This window comes from Rhinolophus ferrumequinum, chromosome 7 (assembly GCF_004115265.2).
Source record: "Rhinolophus ferrumequinum isolate MPI-CBG mRhiFer1 chromosome 7, mRhiFer1_v1.p, whole genome shotgun sequence".
In the NCBI taxonomy this organism is placed as follows: Eukaryota; Metazoa; Chordata; class Mammalia; order Chiroptera; family Rhinolophidae; genus Rhinolophus; species Rhinolophus ferrumequinum.
Window position 1 is genome coordinate 99,430,332 of NC_046290.1, and position 19,928 is coordinate 99,450,259.

At 39.0% G+C, this 19,928-nt stretch overlaps 1 protein-coding gene across 4 annotated transcripts in view; it reads right to left on the reverse strand.

The window, feature by feature from the left end:
* The window catches only part of TPST1 (tyrosylprotein sulfotransferase 1), a 189,196-nt gene that overhangs the window by 149,475 nt on the left and 19,793 nt on the right, over positions 1-19,928 (reverse strand). For all 4 annotated transcript variants that reach the window (XM_033110988.1, XM_033110987.1, XM_033110986.1 and 1 more), the window contains exon 2: positions 1,001-1,946. In XM_033110988.1, the coding sequence (XP_032966879.1) occupies positions 1,001-1,845 (845 nt within the window). In that variant the 5' untranslated portion in view covers positions 1,846-1,946. The remainder of the gene's footprint in view (positions 1-1,000; positions 1,947-19,928) is intronic.

Below are 19,928 nucleotides of genomic sequence, written 5' to 3' on the forward strand. Positions count from 1 at the left end.
ATGGAAAAAATAAAAAATAAAATTGTTATAACCAACTTTTCTTCATGAGGAGATAACACCTGAATTTAACAGTAGTTTTCATTTTAATATCCTCACTCTAAGATATAAGTCATCAAGTCAGGTTGTCAGATCAAGTCAAAATGCCCTAGTCATCACTTCATGATAAAGGGGAAAAGATGCAATGGTTTTAGAAGTATTTGAATCTAAGGGACTTCCTGTATGGATTATGGATTAAGCTTCCAAATTTTTCTAGCCTGTTGTAAAACTCAAAAGAAAATGCATCCATCAGATGACAAAAGAAATACTACATGTAATAAAATGCCATGAAAAACAGAACTAACCCATTGAGACCAAGGCATGGATTCTAATTCTGGCCATGCCATCTAAATTTGAGTAAATCATTCTTATCTTTCTCACTCAGTCTTCCTACCTGTAAAATGAAGAGATAGAGTTAGATATTTTTAGCTTTATTTTTCTATATAACTAAAAATTCCTAATTGCTTGGAATTTACTACTCCTCACCAACAGGGTAGACGCTTTTCCTCATATTAACCTTAATCTATACTAATGCAAACTATCCTTATTAATGAAAATATCTAGAAATTAGAAATCAGAAGCCACTAAAATTCAATGATGGGGATTAAAGTCGGAAGTCCATGAAAAAAGCCTTTCATTGCTATGAACTGAGTATGCCTCCACCAAATAAATGAAAAGGACTATAATTTATAAATAAATAAATGAATTAAATAAATGAAAGGGTTTATAATGAACTAGATAGGAAATTTTTTAAAAACTCATTTATGAAGCTATACCTATTCTAGAAAAAGTCTCTGGGGTGTGCATGCACACACACACACACACACATATCCACACACACATACATATATATATATATATATACACACATATACACATACATATACATATATACACACTCATACACACCCACAATCTCTATTAGCTGAATATAGATCAAAATAAAAACATAACATGTACTCACTTTGACAGAGATACTCCCCCAGCTTTCCCAATCATCTCTTCATGGTGTAACACTGAGTGGTTCCACGGAATATGGAGGAACTTTAAGAGTGTTCTCATCCACCGTTCAGGATGCAAGACAAGTTGTTCATAGTGAACTAACATGCACTTTTTATAGCCGACCTCCATACACTGGTTATACATGGTCTCTATGGCACGATTCCACTTGGTCAAGCAGTCCCTGTAGCTATTCAGGTCAAACCCAGCTATAGTAACTTTTCGAGAAATCATTGAGTGCACTGATGCCCGGCCATCTCGGACCATCAGGAGAAATTTGGCATTGGGAAATAACCTAGCAAGGTACGTTAAGGATTTCAAGGCAAAGGGGTCTTTATTACATAAGTAAGGGGCTGGCTCCCCATGCTTGACGATGATCTCTAGTAAGAAGGCCTGCATGGCGGAATCCAGCACCTCATCGGTGACACCAGCCTCATCCAGGCGTATTTTCTCTTTACTCGACCGTGACCACATCTGCTTCAGGGCCAGGATTCGGGGAATGACCCTGGTTTCCTCCCCACAACGGACATCAGGATGCGCATCTAACATGGCCCTCATGAGCGTGGTTCCACTCCGCGGTACACCGCCAATAAAAATTAAAGGCATATCCTTGTGATAGGCAAAGGTTTTGTTGGCTTTGACGTCCAGGCCAGTTCGCGCGGGGCTCCTTGTGCTTTCCAACCTGAAGGGCTGGCTGCGTTCCTCTATCCGGTGATGGCATTCCATGGCGTGTTGGCCCAGGTAAAACACAGTCACAGAACTAATCACCAGACATGCCAATAGTAAGTTCTGCTTCAGTTTTCCAACCATCTTGATGTGGAAATCTTTTTAGTAAACAGATATTTTGCTCCAAATGATTTCCAGAATATGTTCAGGCCATGGAGATTCTACTTCAGAAAGATAATGATCATCTAATAAAAAAAGGAAAAAGTTATTTTACCATCACATTAAGATTGTTTACAAATTAGTCATCAGTTATCACTAACATTTTAGCTAGAAAGAAGCTGAAGCAGTTTTAGATGCTTTGATATTCTTAGAACACAAATATACACAAATGCAAGCAAATATAAATCAACATTTCCAATCAGATAAACAGTTTTTCTTAATATAACAATTCAGAAGCGACGCACAAAATGGAAAAGTAAATAAAACTACTTCTGTCAGGCAGTCAAGCAAATATTTAGTATGCCCAGGTATATTTAGAGTCCAACTCAAGGCTCATCTTGGGTACTCAGATTTGCTTCATCCCCACGGAGTCGTTACCTCCATATTCTACTATAAAGAGAAATCACAGACGAGATATACAACTTCTAAATATTTAACACATGTTGAGTTTATTCACCCCGCAAATTATTTATTTAGGTACCACATGCCCGGTGGACAGCAGTGTTGCTCTCAGGAAATAAAGTCTCATGGACAGACAAGGTATTCAAACAATGACAATAAAATGTGATCAGGGCCTTAGCAGAAATAAGCACAGGGGACAATGTAAGTATAATGAAAAGGAACAAATCTTAGGTAGACTTCTACCTAAGAAAGCTATAAAAGCCTTATAGAAAATAAGAGGGACAAGTAACATAAGCAATAGGAACATGTGTGCAAAAACATGATGGCATGACAGAGCCCAGCATGATTAGGTAACATGAAGTCGTTCAGGACATATGGGTGCAAAAGAAATTGTGTGTGTCTCTGACCTGGCCTTCAGAAGGACAGATAAGATATGGACACACAGAGCATTCTAAGCTGAAGATACACTATGACTAAAAGATGTGGACATATAAAAGCAGAACACACATGTAAAACATACATACTGTGTAAAATACACATATTGTATATACGTGAAACACACGTACTATGTATATATGAAATATGCATACTACGGATTAGCTGGAACAAGGACACATGCGATGAAGTAGGTAGCAATCAGACTACACCTAGACTAAACAAATTTACCCTGAATCCTTGGAGGACATGTTTGATGGTTAATTTTGTGTATCAAGTTGGCTAGGCTATAGCACCCAGTGTTTGGTACAACACCTATCCAGATGTTGCTGCGCAAGTATTTTTTAGATGTGATTAACAATTCAATCAACAGACAAATAAAGCAGATTATCCTCCATAATACAGGTAGGCCTTACCCAACCATTAAGAAAGAGTAAAGACAGGTTTCCTGAAAAAAAAAAGGAATTCTCCTCAAGACTGCAACACAGAAATCCTACCTGAGTGAGTTTCCAGCCTGCTGCCCTGAGGAATTAGGACTCAAGATTAACATCAATTCTTACCTTACCATGGATTCATAGAATCCATGTTGTATGGATTTTAGAAATGCCAGCATCATAATCACATGAACCAATTCCTTCAAATCTCTCTATCTCCTATATATACATATATTAATATATATGTACACACATACACACACACACACACCCTGACTAACAGTAAGTATACCTAGGGAAATGACCAAAAGAGTACATTCTGAGAGACAGGATGTCTAGCTATGGACTAGTAAGAAGGTAGGTAATTCCTCTCCCCAAAAAGCAATTATAAAGTGGGATGAAATCGACAAAACCACCCCTTCAGCCCCCTGGAAACCCAGCAAAGTAATACAACAACCCAAGAAGCATTTACATTTGAAAGATTGCTAACTGTTGAGCAAGAACAATGAGAGTCTCTGGCAATCTTGCCTGAGATGACTCCCACTTCTGTATCCACCCACTGAGCAGTATAGAGGTTCTGCAGGGCAGGGCCGGGCAGGGCAAACCAGGAGGACCGGCCCCTTTTAATCAAAGGAACATTATTCCGTTTGGAGTAACGAATAGCACAGCATAGCTGGCTGTGCAGGTGAGCGAGGAGGGCGAACACTCTAGGAAGATGAGGTTGTGGTCATGGTCGGCTAGCATGTGGCCAGCCCTGAGGCTGCACTCAAGGAGTCATGAAAGGATGGAGTGGAAGTCAGTGTCGCGGCAGATATGAAACAGCCTGAGCTTGGAAGATGCTCCTCTGCCCACATGCAGATCCACTGGCAGAGGACCAGTCCTACCCGCAGCTCAAGGCATTTGGGCATAACCACTGTCCTTTAAGCTGCAATGGTGGGGCAAACCCCTGGAAAGCCGTGCTTAGAAACAAACAATTGTGAGAGTGTGCATGTATGTGTGTGTATGTGTGTGCGTGTGTGCATGCACACGTGTGTGCACATTTGTGCGCACATTTGTGTGTGTGTACGTGTGCATGTGTGTGTGCATCTGAGCAGCTACATCAGCATGTACCCTAACAATGGGTAAGTTTTATGGTATGTAAGCTACACCTCAATACAGCTGTTTTGTTTGTTAAGAATACATTCCTAGAAAAATATTTTGATAGTCTCCGTAGGATACACCAATCAAGATCTGATTTTTGTTTATGTATTCATTCCTTTAATTACATATTTGAACATATATCATTGTGCCAAGTACTGTACTGTATTATAAAGCTGCAACAAAGAACCACAAAGTGAGAATAGGTTAAAAGATCAGCTTAATAAGATTACAAAGAAAAAAGCACTAATTAAGATAATTGGTAGCAATATAGAATTGAAATATCTATGTAGAAAACTGTATCCATGATATAAAAGACACACATAAGATGCTATACCAATATTCAGCTTAAAAGGGGATAGGTGGGAAGAAATGATGAAGAGAAAAGAGCGTATTACAGAAAAGGACTTAAGATTCAACCCTACAATAACATTTTGTTTGAAGAAACTAAAACTACATCACAAACTAAAACTATATTACAAAAGAAAAAACCATTTCTGAACTTGAAAAAAAGACACTAGACTATAGTCTAATATAGTTCTTGTCCTACGTCTCAAGTAAAACAAGTGACAAACCCAATCTAGATACATTCTGGCAATTTCAAATTTCAAAAGCCTTTCAATTTTCAATGTGAAGGAAATAGTTCTGCGGGCTTCCAAATAGAAAATGAGGACCAAAGGACAAAATAACAAGCTGGCACTAGATGCTTATTCTCTGGTTTCCTTGTAAATACCGTACTTTTCTTTATTTTTCAAATTTGTTATTAATATAATCAACATGTGCTACTTTTCTAAGTGGGAAAAGAAAAACCATTACTTTAAAAATAATAGGAATAGCCTCTCTTTAAAAATGACATTTAGTAAAGACATGAAGAATGAGTAGGGATTAGGTCAAGAGTGAAGAAAAGAGCATTCTAAGCAAATGCAGATGCAAAATCAAAAGCCCTGCGTTGGGAAGGCATTTTAAAGCTTTCAGGGAGTACGCAAGGCATTGAGCAAGAGGGAACGTGGGTGAGATGAAACCTGAAAGATGGGAGGGGGTCAGATCGTAAGTCTTGTGGATCGGGTTAGAGATAAGAAAATTTATGAAAGATGCAATCAGATGTGCCTGATTTAAAGATTTTAAGCAGGAAGTTACTATTTAGGTTTACACAATGTCACTCTGGCCAAAACATCTTAAAAAAGAACAATGTTGGAGGACTCACAATTCCCAATATCAGAACTTACTACAAAGCTACAATAATGAGGACAATGTAGTACTGGCAATAAAACAGGAATATCGGTGGATAGAATACAATTGCAAGTCCAGAAATAAACCTTATATGTATAGACAAATAATTTTCAACAAGAGTGCCAAGAGCATTCAATAGGGAAAAGGTCTTCTCACCAAAGGGTGCTGGGACAACTGGATATCCAGATGCAAAATAATGAAGTTGCATACCTAGGCACAAAAATTAACTGAAAATGAAATAGAGACCTAAATGTAAAAGCTGAAAGTGTAAAAGTCTTAGAAGACAACAGAAGTGTAAATCTTTATAGCCTTGTGTTAAGCCATAGTTTCTTAGATACAACATCAAAAGTAAAAAAGACAAACACAGATAAACATGACTTCATCAAAATTAAAAACACTTGTGCTTCAAAGGAATCATTCTGAAAGTGAAAGACAAACCAAAAAATGCGAGGAAATATTTGCAAGTCATATATCTAACCAGGTATGTATCCAGACATATAAAGAGTGACAATTCAATAATAAAGACAGACAACCCAATAAAAATGGGCAAGGGATCTGAACAGACATTTGTCCAAAGAAAACATATAAAAGATCAACAAACAGAAGAAAACGATGACTCTTTAGGAAAATGCAAATCAAAACCACAATGTGACACCATCTTACACCCATTTGATGGCTACAATCAAAAATACTGACAACAGGGCCAGCTCGGTGGCTCAGGTGGTTAGAGCTCCATGCTCCTAACTCCAAAGGCTGCCGGTTCGATTCCCACATGGGCCAGTGGGCTCTCAACCACAAGGTTGCCAGTTCAATTCCTCGAGTCCTGCAAGGGATGGTGGGCTCCGCCCCCTGCAACTAAGATTGAACATGGCACCTTGAGCTGAGCTGCCTCCCGGATGGCTCAGTTGGTTGGAGCACGGGCTCTCAACCACAAGGTTGCCAGTTCGATTCCTCAAGTCCCACAAGGGATGGTGGGCAGTGCCCCCTTTAACTAAGACTGAACACGGCACCTTGAGCTGAACTGCCACTGAGCTCCTGGATGGCTCAGTTGATTGCAGTGCATCCTCTCAACCACAAGGTTGCCGGTTAAACTCCCGCAAGGGATGCTGGGCTACGCCCCCTGCAACTAGCAACAGCAACTGGACCTGGAGCTGAGTTGCGCCCTCCACAACTAAGACTGAAAGGACAACTTGAAGCTGAATGGCACCCTCCACAACTAAGATTGAAAGGACAACAACCTGACTAGGGAAAAAGTTCTGGAAGTACACACTGTTCCACAATAAAGTCCTGTTCCCCTTCCCCAATAAAATCTTTCAAAAAAGAAAAAAAAAATACTGACAATAATAAGCATAGGTGAAGATGTAGAGAAATTGGAACTCTCATTTATTGGGGTTGGGTGGGATGAAAATGGTGCAGGAACTTAAGAAAAGTTTGGTAGCTCCTCATAAAATTAAACACCACATGATCTAGCAATTCCACCCAAGAGAACTGAAAACATGTGCCCACACAAAAACTTGTACACAAATATTCACAGAATCATTATTCATAGCCAAAAAGTATCAACAACCAAATATTCACCAAATGATGAATGGATAAGCAAAATATGGCCCATCCACGCAACAGAGCACTATTCAGCCATAAAAAGGAATGAAGCACTGACATGCTACAATATGGATGAACCATAACAACGTTATGCTGACTGAAGCAACTAACAAAAGAACACGTATTGTATAATTCCATTTATATGAAATGTCCCGAATAAGCAAATCTGCAGAGACAGAAAAATCAGTAGTGGCCTGAGACTAAGAGAGGGTGAAGATGGAAGTGACTACTATGTGGTTTCTTTTTGGGGTGATGAAAATATTCTAAACCTAGACTGTGGAGAATTTTATGGTTTGTGGGTTACATCTCAATAACACTGTTTTAAATCATTACACACCTACTAGAATGGTGAAATTAAAAAAGATTCTGACAATATCAAGTGCTGCCAAGGATAAAGAGCGCCTGAACTCTCATACATCGCAGGAATGCACAATGAAACCTCCACTCTAAAAGAGTTCGGCAGAGAGATCGATCAAAATGGCAGTGTGAGGTGAGTCTCTGGAAATCTCCCCTGGAATTTACGACAAATTGAACAACTATAACTCCACAAAGGACTCCCTGTGCAGCAGACAGGCAAGACGAAGAGTCTCACTACTGAATTCACCTAAAGGTGGGCAAATTGTGAGAGCAGGGAGGAGGGAAGGGAGAAGTGAGGATACGAGGCCACGCGGACGCAGACGTAGCTCAGTGCTCCGAGCTCGCTGCATCCCAGAACTGCTGCAACTGTGGAAGAGGGAAGAACTCGGACTGCTAAGGCTCTGTTTATGGCCCACAGGGCTGAGGGGACAGCATATTACACAGATGATCAAGGCAGAGATCTTGGAGCAAAGACTGAGGGAAGAAGGATGAAAACGGAGGTTTAAGCCCTCACTGCTGGAGAGAACGGAAGCATTAGGCACTGAGACTAGCCGCCCCCTCCCTATCCTCCCAGAGCTCACCCCGCCCCCACCTGCCCAGTGCTAGAATCGGACAGTTACAGGTGTCAGGTCAAAAGACCAGAATATTTGCAGTTCTGAGAACTGTGGTCCGCAGACACAGATTTGCACCCCAACTAGTTCCAGAAAAGGGGAGAAAGCCATGGAAGCAGGACCGGCTGTGGTGGTGGTCGCTGCCATTACTCTGGGCCAATTCTCACAACTCACCCCGCCCCCGTCCCCACCTATCTGGGCGGATCCCTGCCAGAGTAAACAGAACTGCTAAAACACACAGGTTCTGAATCTGGTGCAGGAAGAGCTTTGGAACTCCAAAAGCTCTCCATATCCCCAAAGGGACGCGTTGCCCTAGTACCCAGGCGAACTGTTAGCAGAGGAGAGGCCCACCTTCCAGGGAATCCCCCCATTGTGTGAGAAGCTGGAATAGTGCAGACAAAACATAACACTACAGTGCGAGAGAGAAAAAAAGGGCTGCAGTTGGAGAGAAAATAAAACATTCTACCAACACGTACTGGAAAACAAAAGACAGACCTCTTCCTATCAACCTGTTGCAGAACCCACTCCTGTACATGTCTGGGAAGAGAAATAACAAATCAGTAATTGCCATGAATAACCAAGACAACAAGACAGCTCAAAAAGAAAGTGAAAAGTCTCCAGAAAATGAACTTAAAGATCTGGAAATATGTGACTTAAGTGACAGAGAATTCAAGATTGCAGTTCTGAAAAAACTCAATGAGATGCAAGAAAACACAGAAAAGCAGTTTAATGAACTCAGAAACACAATCGAAGAACAACATAAACATTTTACCAAAAAGATTGAAATTTTAAAAGAACCAAATTGAATTTCTGGAGATTAAGAACTCAATAGAAGAAATAAAGAATGAAATACCATCTTAGGTAGCAGAGTTGACTAGATGGAGGAAAGAATCAGTGACATCGAAGATGGAAACCTGGAAATGACACAGATGGAAGAAGAAAGACTTCAGACGTAAAACAAATGAAAGAACTCTACAAAAACTTTCTGACTCCATCAGATAGAGCAATATAAGAATAATTAGGATACCAGAAGGAGAAGAAACAGAGAAGGGAAGAGAGAGTATATTCAAACAAATAGTCAACGGGAACTCCCCAAACTTGTGGAAAGAACTGGATCCTCCAATCCAAGAAGCAAATAGAACACCTAATTACCTCAACCCCAACAGGCCTTCTCCAACACACATTGTATTGACTTCTGTCAAAAATCAATGACAAAGAAAGAATCCTCAAGGCAGCCAGGGAAAAGAAGACAGTAACCTACAAAGGAAAGCCCATCAGATTATCATCAGATTTCTCAGCAGAAACTCTACCAGCTGGAAGGGAGTGGAACCAAACATTCAAACTATTGAAAGAGAGAACTTATGAGCCAAGAGTAATATACCCACCAAAGATATCCTTTAGATATGAAGGAAGAATAAAGACCTTTCCAGACATACAGAAGCTGATGGAATTTTCTAATACACGACCTGCACTACAAGAAATACTAAAGGAGGCTATTTGGCCACCATCAACAGGGACAATTTGTGGCAACGAAAACATAAAAAGGGGGAGAGTAAAGGCCTGAACTGGAATATGGGAATGGAGAGGGTAAACATGCTGAAGAAATACTCTAAATATCAAACTTTCTTTTACATAAACTTAAGGGTAACCGCTCAAAAAAAATCTAGAACTAAAGTATATACTGTAATAAAAGAAGAAACAGAAGGAAACATCATAGAATACCACCACACAGAAATAACAGACAGCAGCAAAAAGGCAAAGAAACAATGGAGACATAATCTTACCAGAAAACTAAAGATAGAATGATAGGAAATCCACACATATCAATAATCACCCTAAATGTAAATCGACTGAACTCATCAATAAAAAGGCACAGAGTAACAGATTGGATCAAAAAACTAAACCCAACCATATGCTGTCTCCAAGAGATGCATCTCAGCTACAAGGACAAGCACAGACTCAAAGTGAGAGGCTGGAAACTGACACGCTAAGCAAATGGTATCCAGAGAAAATGAGGTGTAACCATACTGATATCAGATGAAACGGACTTCAGGGTGAAAAAGGTAAAAAGAGACAAAGATGGACATTTCATAATGGTAAAGGGGACTATACAACAAGAAGACATAACAGTCATCAATATTTATGCATCCAGTCAGGAGCACCAAAATATACCAAGCAACTACTAACAGAACTAAAGGGAGAAATTAACCAAAACACAATTATACTAGCAGACCTAAATACAGCATTGACAGCTATGGATAGATCATTCAAAGAGAAAATAAATAATGAAATAGCAGCCCTAAATGACACATTAGATGAAATGGACATAATTGACATATATAGAGCACTTCATCCTAAAATATTAGACAACTCATTTTTTTCTAGTGTAAATGAAACATTGTCAAGGATAGACCATATATTGGGACATAAAATCAGCCTCAGCAAATTTAAGAAGATTGAAATCATACCAAGAATATTCTCTGATCACAAGTCTTTGAAATTGGATATCAACGGCAAAAAGAAAGCAGGAAAAACCACAAATACGTAGAGATTAAACAACATACTTTTGAAGAACGACAGGGTCAAAGAAGAAATAAGAGGAGAGATCAAAAGATACATAGAAACAAATGAGAATGAAATTACATCCTACCAAAATTTATGGGATGCAGCCAAAGAGGTTCTAAGAGGGAAATTTATATCATTACAGGCCTATCTCAAGAAACAAGAAAAATCCCAAATAAAAAATCTCATGTTATACCTTAAAGAACTAGAAAAAGAAGAACAAATGAAACCCAAGATCAGCAGAAGAAAGGAAATAATAAAAATGAGAGAGAACTGAATGAAATACAGAAAAAAAAAGACAATAAAAAAATTCATGTGACAAAGAGCTGGTTCTTTGAAAAGATTAATAAAATTGACAAACCCTTGGCTAGACTCACTAAGATAAAAAGAGAAAAGACACTAATAAACAAAATCAGAAATAAAAAAGGGGAAGTTATGCTGGATGCCACAGAAATACAAAGGATCATCCAAGAATACTATGAAGTACGATATGCCATAAAATTCAATAACCTAGAAGAAATGGACAAGTTCTTAGAAACATATAGCCTTCCTAGGTTGAATCATGAAGAACTGGAAAATCTAAACAGACCGATCACCAGTAAGAAAATTGATTCAGTCATCCAAAACCTTCCCAAAAGCAAAAGTCCAGGACCAGATGGCTTCTGTAGTGAATTCTACCAAACCTTCAAAGAGGATGTAATACGAGTCCTACCTCAAACTCTTCCAAAAAATTGAAGAACAGACAATACTCCCTAACTCATTTCATGAGGCCAACATTACCCAGATACCAAAACCTGGTAAGGACAACAATATGTCTGATGAATACACATGCAAAAATACTAAACAAAATTCTAGCAAATCGAATGCAGCAATACATTAAAAACTAATATATCACAACCAACTGGGGTTCATCCCAAGGGCACAAGGATGATTCAACATACGCAAATCCATCAATGTGATACATAAACAAAATAAAGGACAAAAATCATACAATTATATCAATTGATGCAGAAAAAGCATTTGACAAGATATAACATCCATTTATGATTAAAACACTTAATAAAATAAGCATAGAAGGAAAACACCTTAATATAGTAAAAGGCCATATATGACAAACCATCAGCTAATCTCATAATTAATGGTGAAAAACTGAAGCCCTTTGCTCTATGTTCAGGAACAGGGCAGGGCTGTCTCCTATCACCTCTACTTTTCAACATAGTGTTGAAAGTCCTCGCCAGAGCAATCAGGCAAGACAAAGAAATAAAAGGCATAGAAATTGGGAATGAAGAAGTTAAACTGTCACTCTTTGCAGATGACATGATGCTATATATAGAAAACCTAAAGACTCCACCAAAAAGCTATTAGAAACAATAAACGAATACAGTAAAGTTGCCGGCTACAAAATTAATATACAAAAGTCCATTGCATTCCTATATACTAACAATGAAATCTCACAAAAAGAAATTAAAAAAAAATTCTTTTTGCAATTGTAGCAAAAAGAATAAAATACCTAGGAATAAATTTAACCAAGGATGTGAAAGACCTATATGCTGAAAACTAGAAGACATTTTTAAAAGAAATTGAAAAAGACACAAAGAAATGGAAAGACATTCCGTGCTCATGGATTGGAAGAATCAACATAGTTAAAATGGCTATTTTGCCCAAAGCAATATACAGATTTACTGCAATCCCCATCAAAATCCAAGTGGCATTTTTTAAAGAACTATAACAAAAAATCATCAGATTTGTATGGAACCACAAAAGACCTCAAAGAGCCAAAGCAATCCTAAGAAAAAAGAACAATGCTGGAGATATCACACTCCCTGACTTTAGCTTGTGCTATAGGGCAACAATAATCCAAACAGTATGTTATTGGCAGAAAAAGACACGTAGACCAATGGAATAGAACTGACAACCCAGAAATGAAATCACATAAATATGGACAGATAATTTTTGACAAAGAAGTGAAAAACATACAATGGAGAAAAGACAGCGTCTTCAATAAGTGGTGCTGGCAGAATTGGAAAGCCACGTGAAAAAGAATGAAAGTGGACTGCTATCTGTCACGATGTACCAAAATTAATTCAAAATGGATCAAAGACTTAAGCATAAGACCTGAAACAATAAACTGCATAGAAGAAAAATAAGTACTAAACTTATGGACCTTGGGTTCAAAGAGCATTTTACGAATTTGATTCCAAAGGCAAGGGAAGTAATAGCTAAAATAAATGAATGAGACTCTATCAAACTCAAAAGCTCTGCACAGCAAAAGAAACCCTCCACAAAACAAAGAAGCAACCAATTGAATGGGAGAAAATTTTTGCAAACAGTGCCTCCGATAAGGGGCTAATATCCAAAATATACAAGGAACTCATGCAACTGACAACAAAAAAACAAAGAAACCAACTGAAAAATGGGCAAAGGACCTGAAGGACATTTCTGCAAAGAGGACATACAAATAGCAAATAGACATGAAAAAATGCTCAACATCACTAATCATTAGAGAAATGCAAATAAAAACAACAATGAGATATTACCTCACCCCAGTTAGAATGGCTATCATCAATAAGACAAATGGTAACAAGTGTTGGAGAGGCTGTGGAGAAAAAGGAACCCTCATACACTGTTGGTGGGAATGCAGACTGGTGCAGCCGTTATGGACGGCAGTGGGAAGGTTCCTCAAAAACTTATGCATAGAATTACCGTATGACCCAGCAATCCCTCTCCTGGGTATCTACGCAAAAAATCTGAAAACATTTATACATAAAGTCAAGTGTGCTCGAATGTTCACTGTAGCTTTATTTACGGTGGCCAAGACATGGAAACAACCAAAATGTCCTTAGACAGATGAATGGATAAAGAAGTTGTGGTATATATACACAATGGAATACTATTCGGCAGTAAGAAAAGATGAAATAGGACCATTTGTGACAACATGGATGGATCTTGAAAATATAATGCTAAGCGAAATAAGTCAGACAGAAAAAGCAGAGAACCATATGATTTCACTGATATGTGGTATATAAACCAAAAACAACAAAAGAACAAGACAAACAAATGAGAAACAAAAATTCATAGACATAGACAACAGTTTAGTGGTTACCCGAGGGTAAGGGGGGAGGGGGATGGTAGATGAGGGTAAAGGGATCAAATATATGGTGATGGAAGGAAAACTGACTCCAGGTGGTGAACACACAATGGGATTTATAGATGATGTGATACAGAATGGTACACCTGAAATCTATGCAACTTCACTAACAATTGTCACCACAATAAACTTTAATTTTAAAAATGTGAAAAATGAAAAATAAAAAAGAATGTTGAATTTACAGTACTGGGTTCACCCAATCACACTCCTACGCATCTTGCTGCACATACAGCCACCGTCTAGTTATATTCTGATGCTTATCAAATCTAACTGCAACCAAGAGTTCTATCCCAAATCTCAGACCTGACCATTCAAAGGCCATGGGAGAACTCTATCTGGGTATTCCACTAGTACGTCAAATTCAAAGAAATTTTTTCCAATGGAAAAAAATCTTTTTTTTCTCTTCCATTTCTTCTACTGGTAAGTGAACCACTCCTTCCCAGATGCCCAAGTTAAAAATCAGGGAGCGTCTATGTAGTTTCTCCTTTAACCTCTCCATGAGTAACTGATGGAAGTTCTGTCAATTCATCCTCCTTCATATCTCCTGAATCTATTCTCCTCCCTTTTCTTCCCCTGCTGGCATGGCTTTAATCCTTACCTTCATCCTTTCACATAAGAGTAGGTCCACAGTCTCCCAACTGGCACTCTCTGATTTCCTTTCATTAGTTCATTCACTTTCCTGTTTCAGGAAAGATCTTTCTAAAATGCAAATACACTTATGACACTTCCCTGCTTAAAACCCTGCAATGACTTTGTACTTCTTTCAGAAAACAATCCTCCGCATAGCATGTAAGACCCTTCATGACTCAGCCCTAGCCTGACTCTTCTTTCATCACTCCCCATCACAAACACCCCTCTACACACACATTTTCACTCAGTCTTGCCTTCATCTTAAACAACTTGCAGCATCTCAGACTCGTAACTCCTACTCATCCCTCAACATTCAGCTTCAAAGCAATCTCTTCTAAGAAGCATTCCTGACAGTTCTCTGCATTGTATGACACAGGTGTCCTTCCTAGTGCCTTGTACTTAGCCATATCACATTACTTCTTACATCATATGATTAATTTGTCTGCTTTTTCAGTAGATTGTGAACTCCTTGAAAGTAGGTGCTCTTGAATGAGTTAATGGATTTTTTAAATAATTTTTTTATTTTCAATTTGCAGTTGACATACAATATTATACTAGTTTCAAGTGTACAACATAGTGATTAGACATTTACATAACTTACAAAGTGGTTACCCCAATAAATCTAGTACCCATCTGACACAATACAGTTATTAAAATATTGACTATATTCCTCACGGTATACTTCACATCCCCATGATTATTTTGTAACTACCAACTTGTACATTTTAATCCAGTCACCTTTTAACCCACCCTCCAAACACACTCCCATCTGGCACCCTGAAAATTCTCTGTATCTGAGTTTGTTTCTGTTTTGTTTTGTTCTTTAGATACCACATATAAGTGCAATCATATGGCATTTGTTTTTCTGTCTTACACCACTCAGCGTAATACCTTCTAGATCCATCCATGTTGTTGCAGATGGCAAGATTTCATTCTTTTTATATGGCTGAGTAATATTCCATTGTACATATGTACCACCTTATCTTTACCCATTCATCCATTGATGGACACCCAAACTGCCTCCATATCTTGGCTATTGTAAATAATGCTGCAATGAACATATGGATGCACATGTCCCCTCGAAATAGCGTTTGGGTCTCTTCGAATAAATACCCAGAAGTGGGATTACTGGGTCCTTCTTTGTCTTCTGTTATAGCCTGTGTCATAAGGTCTATTTGGTCAGGTGTAAGTATTGCTACCTTAGTTTTTTTGTTTTGTTTTGTTTCCATTTTCATGAAATATTTCTTTTCTATCCCTTTACTTTCAGTCTGTGTGTATCTTTCGATCTGAACTGAATCTCTTGTACGCAGCATATGTAAGGGTCTTGTTTTCTGATCCATTCAGCCACCCTAATTTTTGATTGGAGCATTTAATCCATTTACATTGAAAATTATTGTTGATAGATATGTACTTATTGCCATTTTAATATACACATTTTTTATCTTTTTAAAAAATCTTTTCGCCTTCTTAAAGAAGTCCCTCTAACATTTCCTGTAATACTGGTTTGGTGGTAAAGAACTCTTATGTTTTCTTGTGTGGAAAGCTCATTATCTGTCCTTCAATTCTAAATGATAGCTTTGCTGGGTACATTAACCTTGGTTGCAGGTCCTTGCTTTTCATCACTTGGAATGTTTCATACCATCCCTTTTGGCATGCAAAGTTTCTGTTGAGAAACCAGCTGACAGTCTCGTTTCTGCAAGTTCCCTTGTAGGAAAGTAAGTTTTTTTTCTCTTGCTCCTTTTTTTCTCTTTCTCTTTAACCTTTGGTGTTTTAATTATGATGTGTCTTGGTGTGGGCCTCTTTGGGTTCGTCTCGTTTGGGACTTGCTGTGCTTCCTAGGCTTGTATATCTATTTCTTTCACCAGATTAGGAAATTTTTCTAATTTTTTCAAATAGGTTTTCAATCCCTTGCTCTCTCTCTCCTTCTCCTGGTACCCCTGTGAGGCAAATGTTGATATGCTTCATAATGTCTCAGCGGCCCCTTAAATTATCTTCATTTTTTAAATTCTTTTTGCTATTCTGATTGGGTGTTTTCTACCTCATCTTCTAAATTGTTGATTTGATCCTCTGCTTCAATTAATCTATTATTTATTCCCTGTAATGTATTCTTCATTTCTGTTTCTGTATTCTTTATTTCTGACTGGTTCTTTTTTATGTCTTCCATCTCTATTTTTATGTTTCCTATCTCTTTGTTGAAGTGCTCCCTGAGATCACTGAGTATCCTTATAACCAGTTTTTGGAACTCTGTGTCTGGTAGATTACTTCTCTCCATTTTGTTTAGTTCTTTTTCTGGATCTTTGCTCTATTCTTTCATTTGGGACATGTTTCTTAGTCTCCCCATTTTGGCTGCCTCCCTGTGTTTGTTTCTATGTATTAGGTAGGGCTGCTATGTCTTCTAGTCTTGGGAGAGTGGCCTTATGTAGTAGGTGTCCGGTGGGGCCCAGTAATGCAGTTTCCCTGGTCACATTAGCCAGGTGCTCCAGATGTGTCCCTAGTGTGAGTTGTGTGTGTGCCCTCCTGTTGTAGTTGACCCTTTGCACATCAATGGGAGGGACTGACCCTCAGCCTTTGCAGATCAATGGGAGGGACCGATCCTTGGCTGTTTACACATCAATGGGAGGGACTGACCCTCAGGCAGATTGATATTAAGAACTGGCTGTGACACCAGTGGAGGAGCTATGGTGCAGGGGCTGACCTGGGGAGCAGGATTTGCTTTCGTGAGGCTCTGGAGCCTGCCCAGTCTGCCTTTAGGGTGTGTCCTCTATGGAGATGGCTGGATGGTGCTCCAGCTCAGTCCAAAGCTGGCCACTGGGCATGCTGGGCCCAGGGCCTCCTGGGAGGTGCCCCGCCACAGGCCAAGTTCAGCTGCACCCTGTGCCCTGCCTATGGCCACCTGGCATGATCCAAAAAGCAATCCGCAGATGGCTGCCACCCACACTGGGTTTGGAAATGCCTAGGAGAGGCTAAGCTGTGAACCAAGGTCAGCTGCCGCAAGTGCCAGGCTTGGGGCTGTTCAGCAAGAAGCATGGGACATGCTGAAGCCAGATGCTACTTGTTTGGGGTTTGTGAACCTTTGAGAGATTTTAGGAAAGTCTGAAGCATGAGCCAAGATAGGCTGTTTGTATGGAAAAGCCACTGAAAGTGGCTTAGATGTGCCCACAAATTGGGTGCTGTGGGGTCTCAGAGAATCACCAGGGCTGAGCAACTGGTGTTAGCCAGGTTGATGGAAATTCAGATATGGTGACCACCTGAGTCTGCACACTGAGAGGGGGGAGGGCTCAACAAAGAACAATAGATTATACCAGCACTTCTGTCCGGGAGAAAGCTGCCCCTCCAAACAATTCAGTTCCCAGAGCTAATCAATTCAATTCCTCCCCATATGTCCCTGGAGCTCAAAGAGCATGAGCCCATCAGCAAGTAAGTCCACGCATAGGCCCTTTAAAAGGAACATGTGGAACTCCAGCCATCTTTCATCTCATTTCATCAACACAATCTCTGTTGGTTTTCACAGATGGAAGTTATGGGGACTTCTCTCCCCAGCACTGGGACCCTGGGCTGCAGAACCTGGTGTGGAGGTGGGACTCCTCGCTCCTCTGAGGGGGACCTCCACAGCTGAGATATACCTCCTGGTTTTAAACTGCCACAGGTGGGTGTGGGACCAGCCCATTCCACGTCTCCACCTATCCTACCAGTCTCGACATAGCTTATTCTGTATGTCCTTAGTTGTAAGACTTAGGTTCAGCTAGACTTCAGGCAATTCTCAATGATGGTTTTCCTTTATTTTAGTTGCAATTTTGATGTGGTCATGAGGAGGCAAGCATAGCATTTACCTACTCTGCTATCTTGACCAGAAATCCATTTAATGGATTCTTCATTGCCAATAAGTTAATGTAACTAGTTTCTATGAGTGTAATTAGTTGTGAGTTCTTGGAAGGTATTGATTATACCTTATCCATTTCAGTTTTCATCATAGCATATAACATAAAACGCTATATGCATATTGAGCACTCAATAAATATGCATTGAGGGATGCCACTAAAACTTTCTCACTAAAACCTCAGAGAGCTAACATTTTCCTATGATTAGAATAATGGTCTTTCCTCTTGGTTCCAGTGTTAATATATGGTTTGACTATATTTAGGAAGACTAAAGTACAAAGTTCACCTCCTGTTTTTCTCCCTCTGACTCTTGCTCTTCTAATCCACTCTATGATCAGAGTCGACTTCATCTGCTTCTATCATTTCACCCTCTCCTTATGACTGAATCAGAAATTTTTTTTTGTAATCCCTTATGCTCATTGCAGCAAATCAAAATTAAAAGGAACACTTCTATCCTAGAATCATTTTACACATTAGGAAACTAAAGTTCAGAAAGCATAAGTAGATCACCTAAGGTACTGCTACTTGGCAAACTGCTGACCAAGTTGGAACCCAGGTCTTACTCTAAAACTGTTATGGCTGTATCATGGTGCTTCCCAGACATTTGGCCTGGCATGAACCAAAAGCAACAACGATGCAAATGAAGTGAATTTAAGACTACATGATATTGTTATAAGACTTTCCTTACTATATAATTTTAAAAATACATCTAGCTTTTGAATTATCCTATTATAATCATCTCAAATGTAATTGATAAGAAAAAATTCTAAATCCACGTATGCATTATACTTTATTTGCATAAATGAGCACCATGCACATTTGCACACTTTCTGCAAGTCCCTGAAGATCTCATATAGATGGGATTAAGAATGAAGAACTAGATCTGGTCCCAAGAGATAATAAAAATATATGAAGGACAGAAATTAGCATGGAAAGCCTCAAAGTGGAAGAAGATAGCACAAATTCAGAAGATATTAAGTAATGGACATAGCCAGAGTGCAGGGGAATATTAGCAAATAAAACTGTAAAAATAGAATTGTATAAAGTCAGAATTGTCAGTAACCTAACCAATCGGATAAAATGTAATGCATGAACTCTTTCTACTACATAAATACAAAAAGATTGGAGGAAGCATATCCAGCAGCATGGCAGAGTAAGGAATTCCAAAAGTCTGATCCTCCATAAAAGTAATGAGAACACTGGCAAAAATACAAAATCAACATTTTCAGAAACCTGAAAATTATCCAAAAGCTTGCAACAATCCAAGAAGCATGTATTCAAGAAAACCAGCTGACTTTCAGTAAGCAGAATAAGATTTATGTCATTTTAATTTGCCCTATTCCCTCTCCCCAGCTCTGTGGAAGCCTTGGAAACTAACAAAGTGCAAACATGGTAACTGTGAAAAACAGAAGCCCAGTAGCCACTTCAGGGGGAACAAGAAGTTAGGAACTCCTCAAAACCACATCTCCAAAGAACTGTCACTATTTAACCTATCTAGCAGCTCACTGCAAAAGCTCAATTCTAAGGGCTTATTTGTATTGGACCTGAATCAGAGCACCCTCAATGTAATCAATCCTATCAC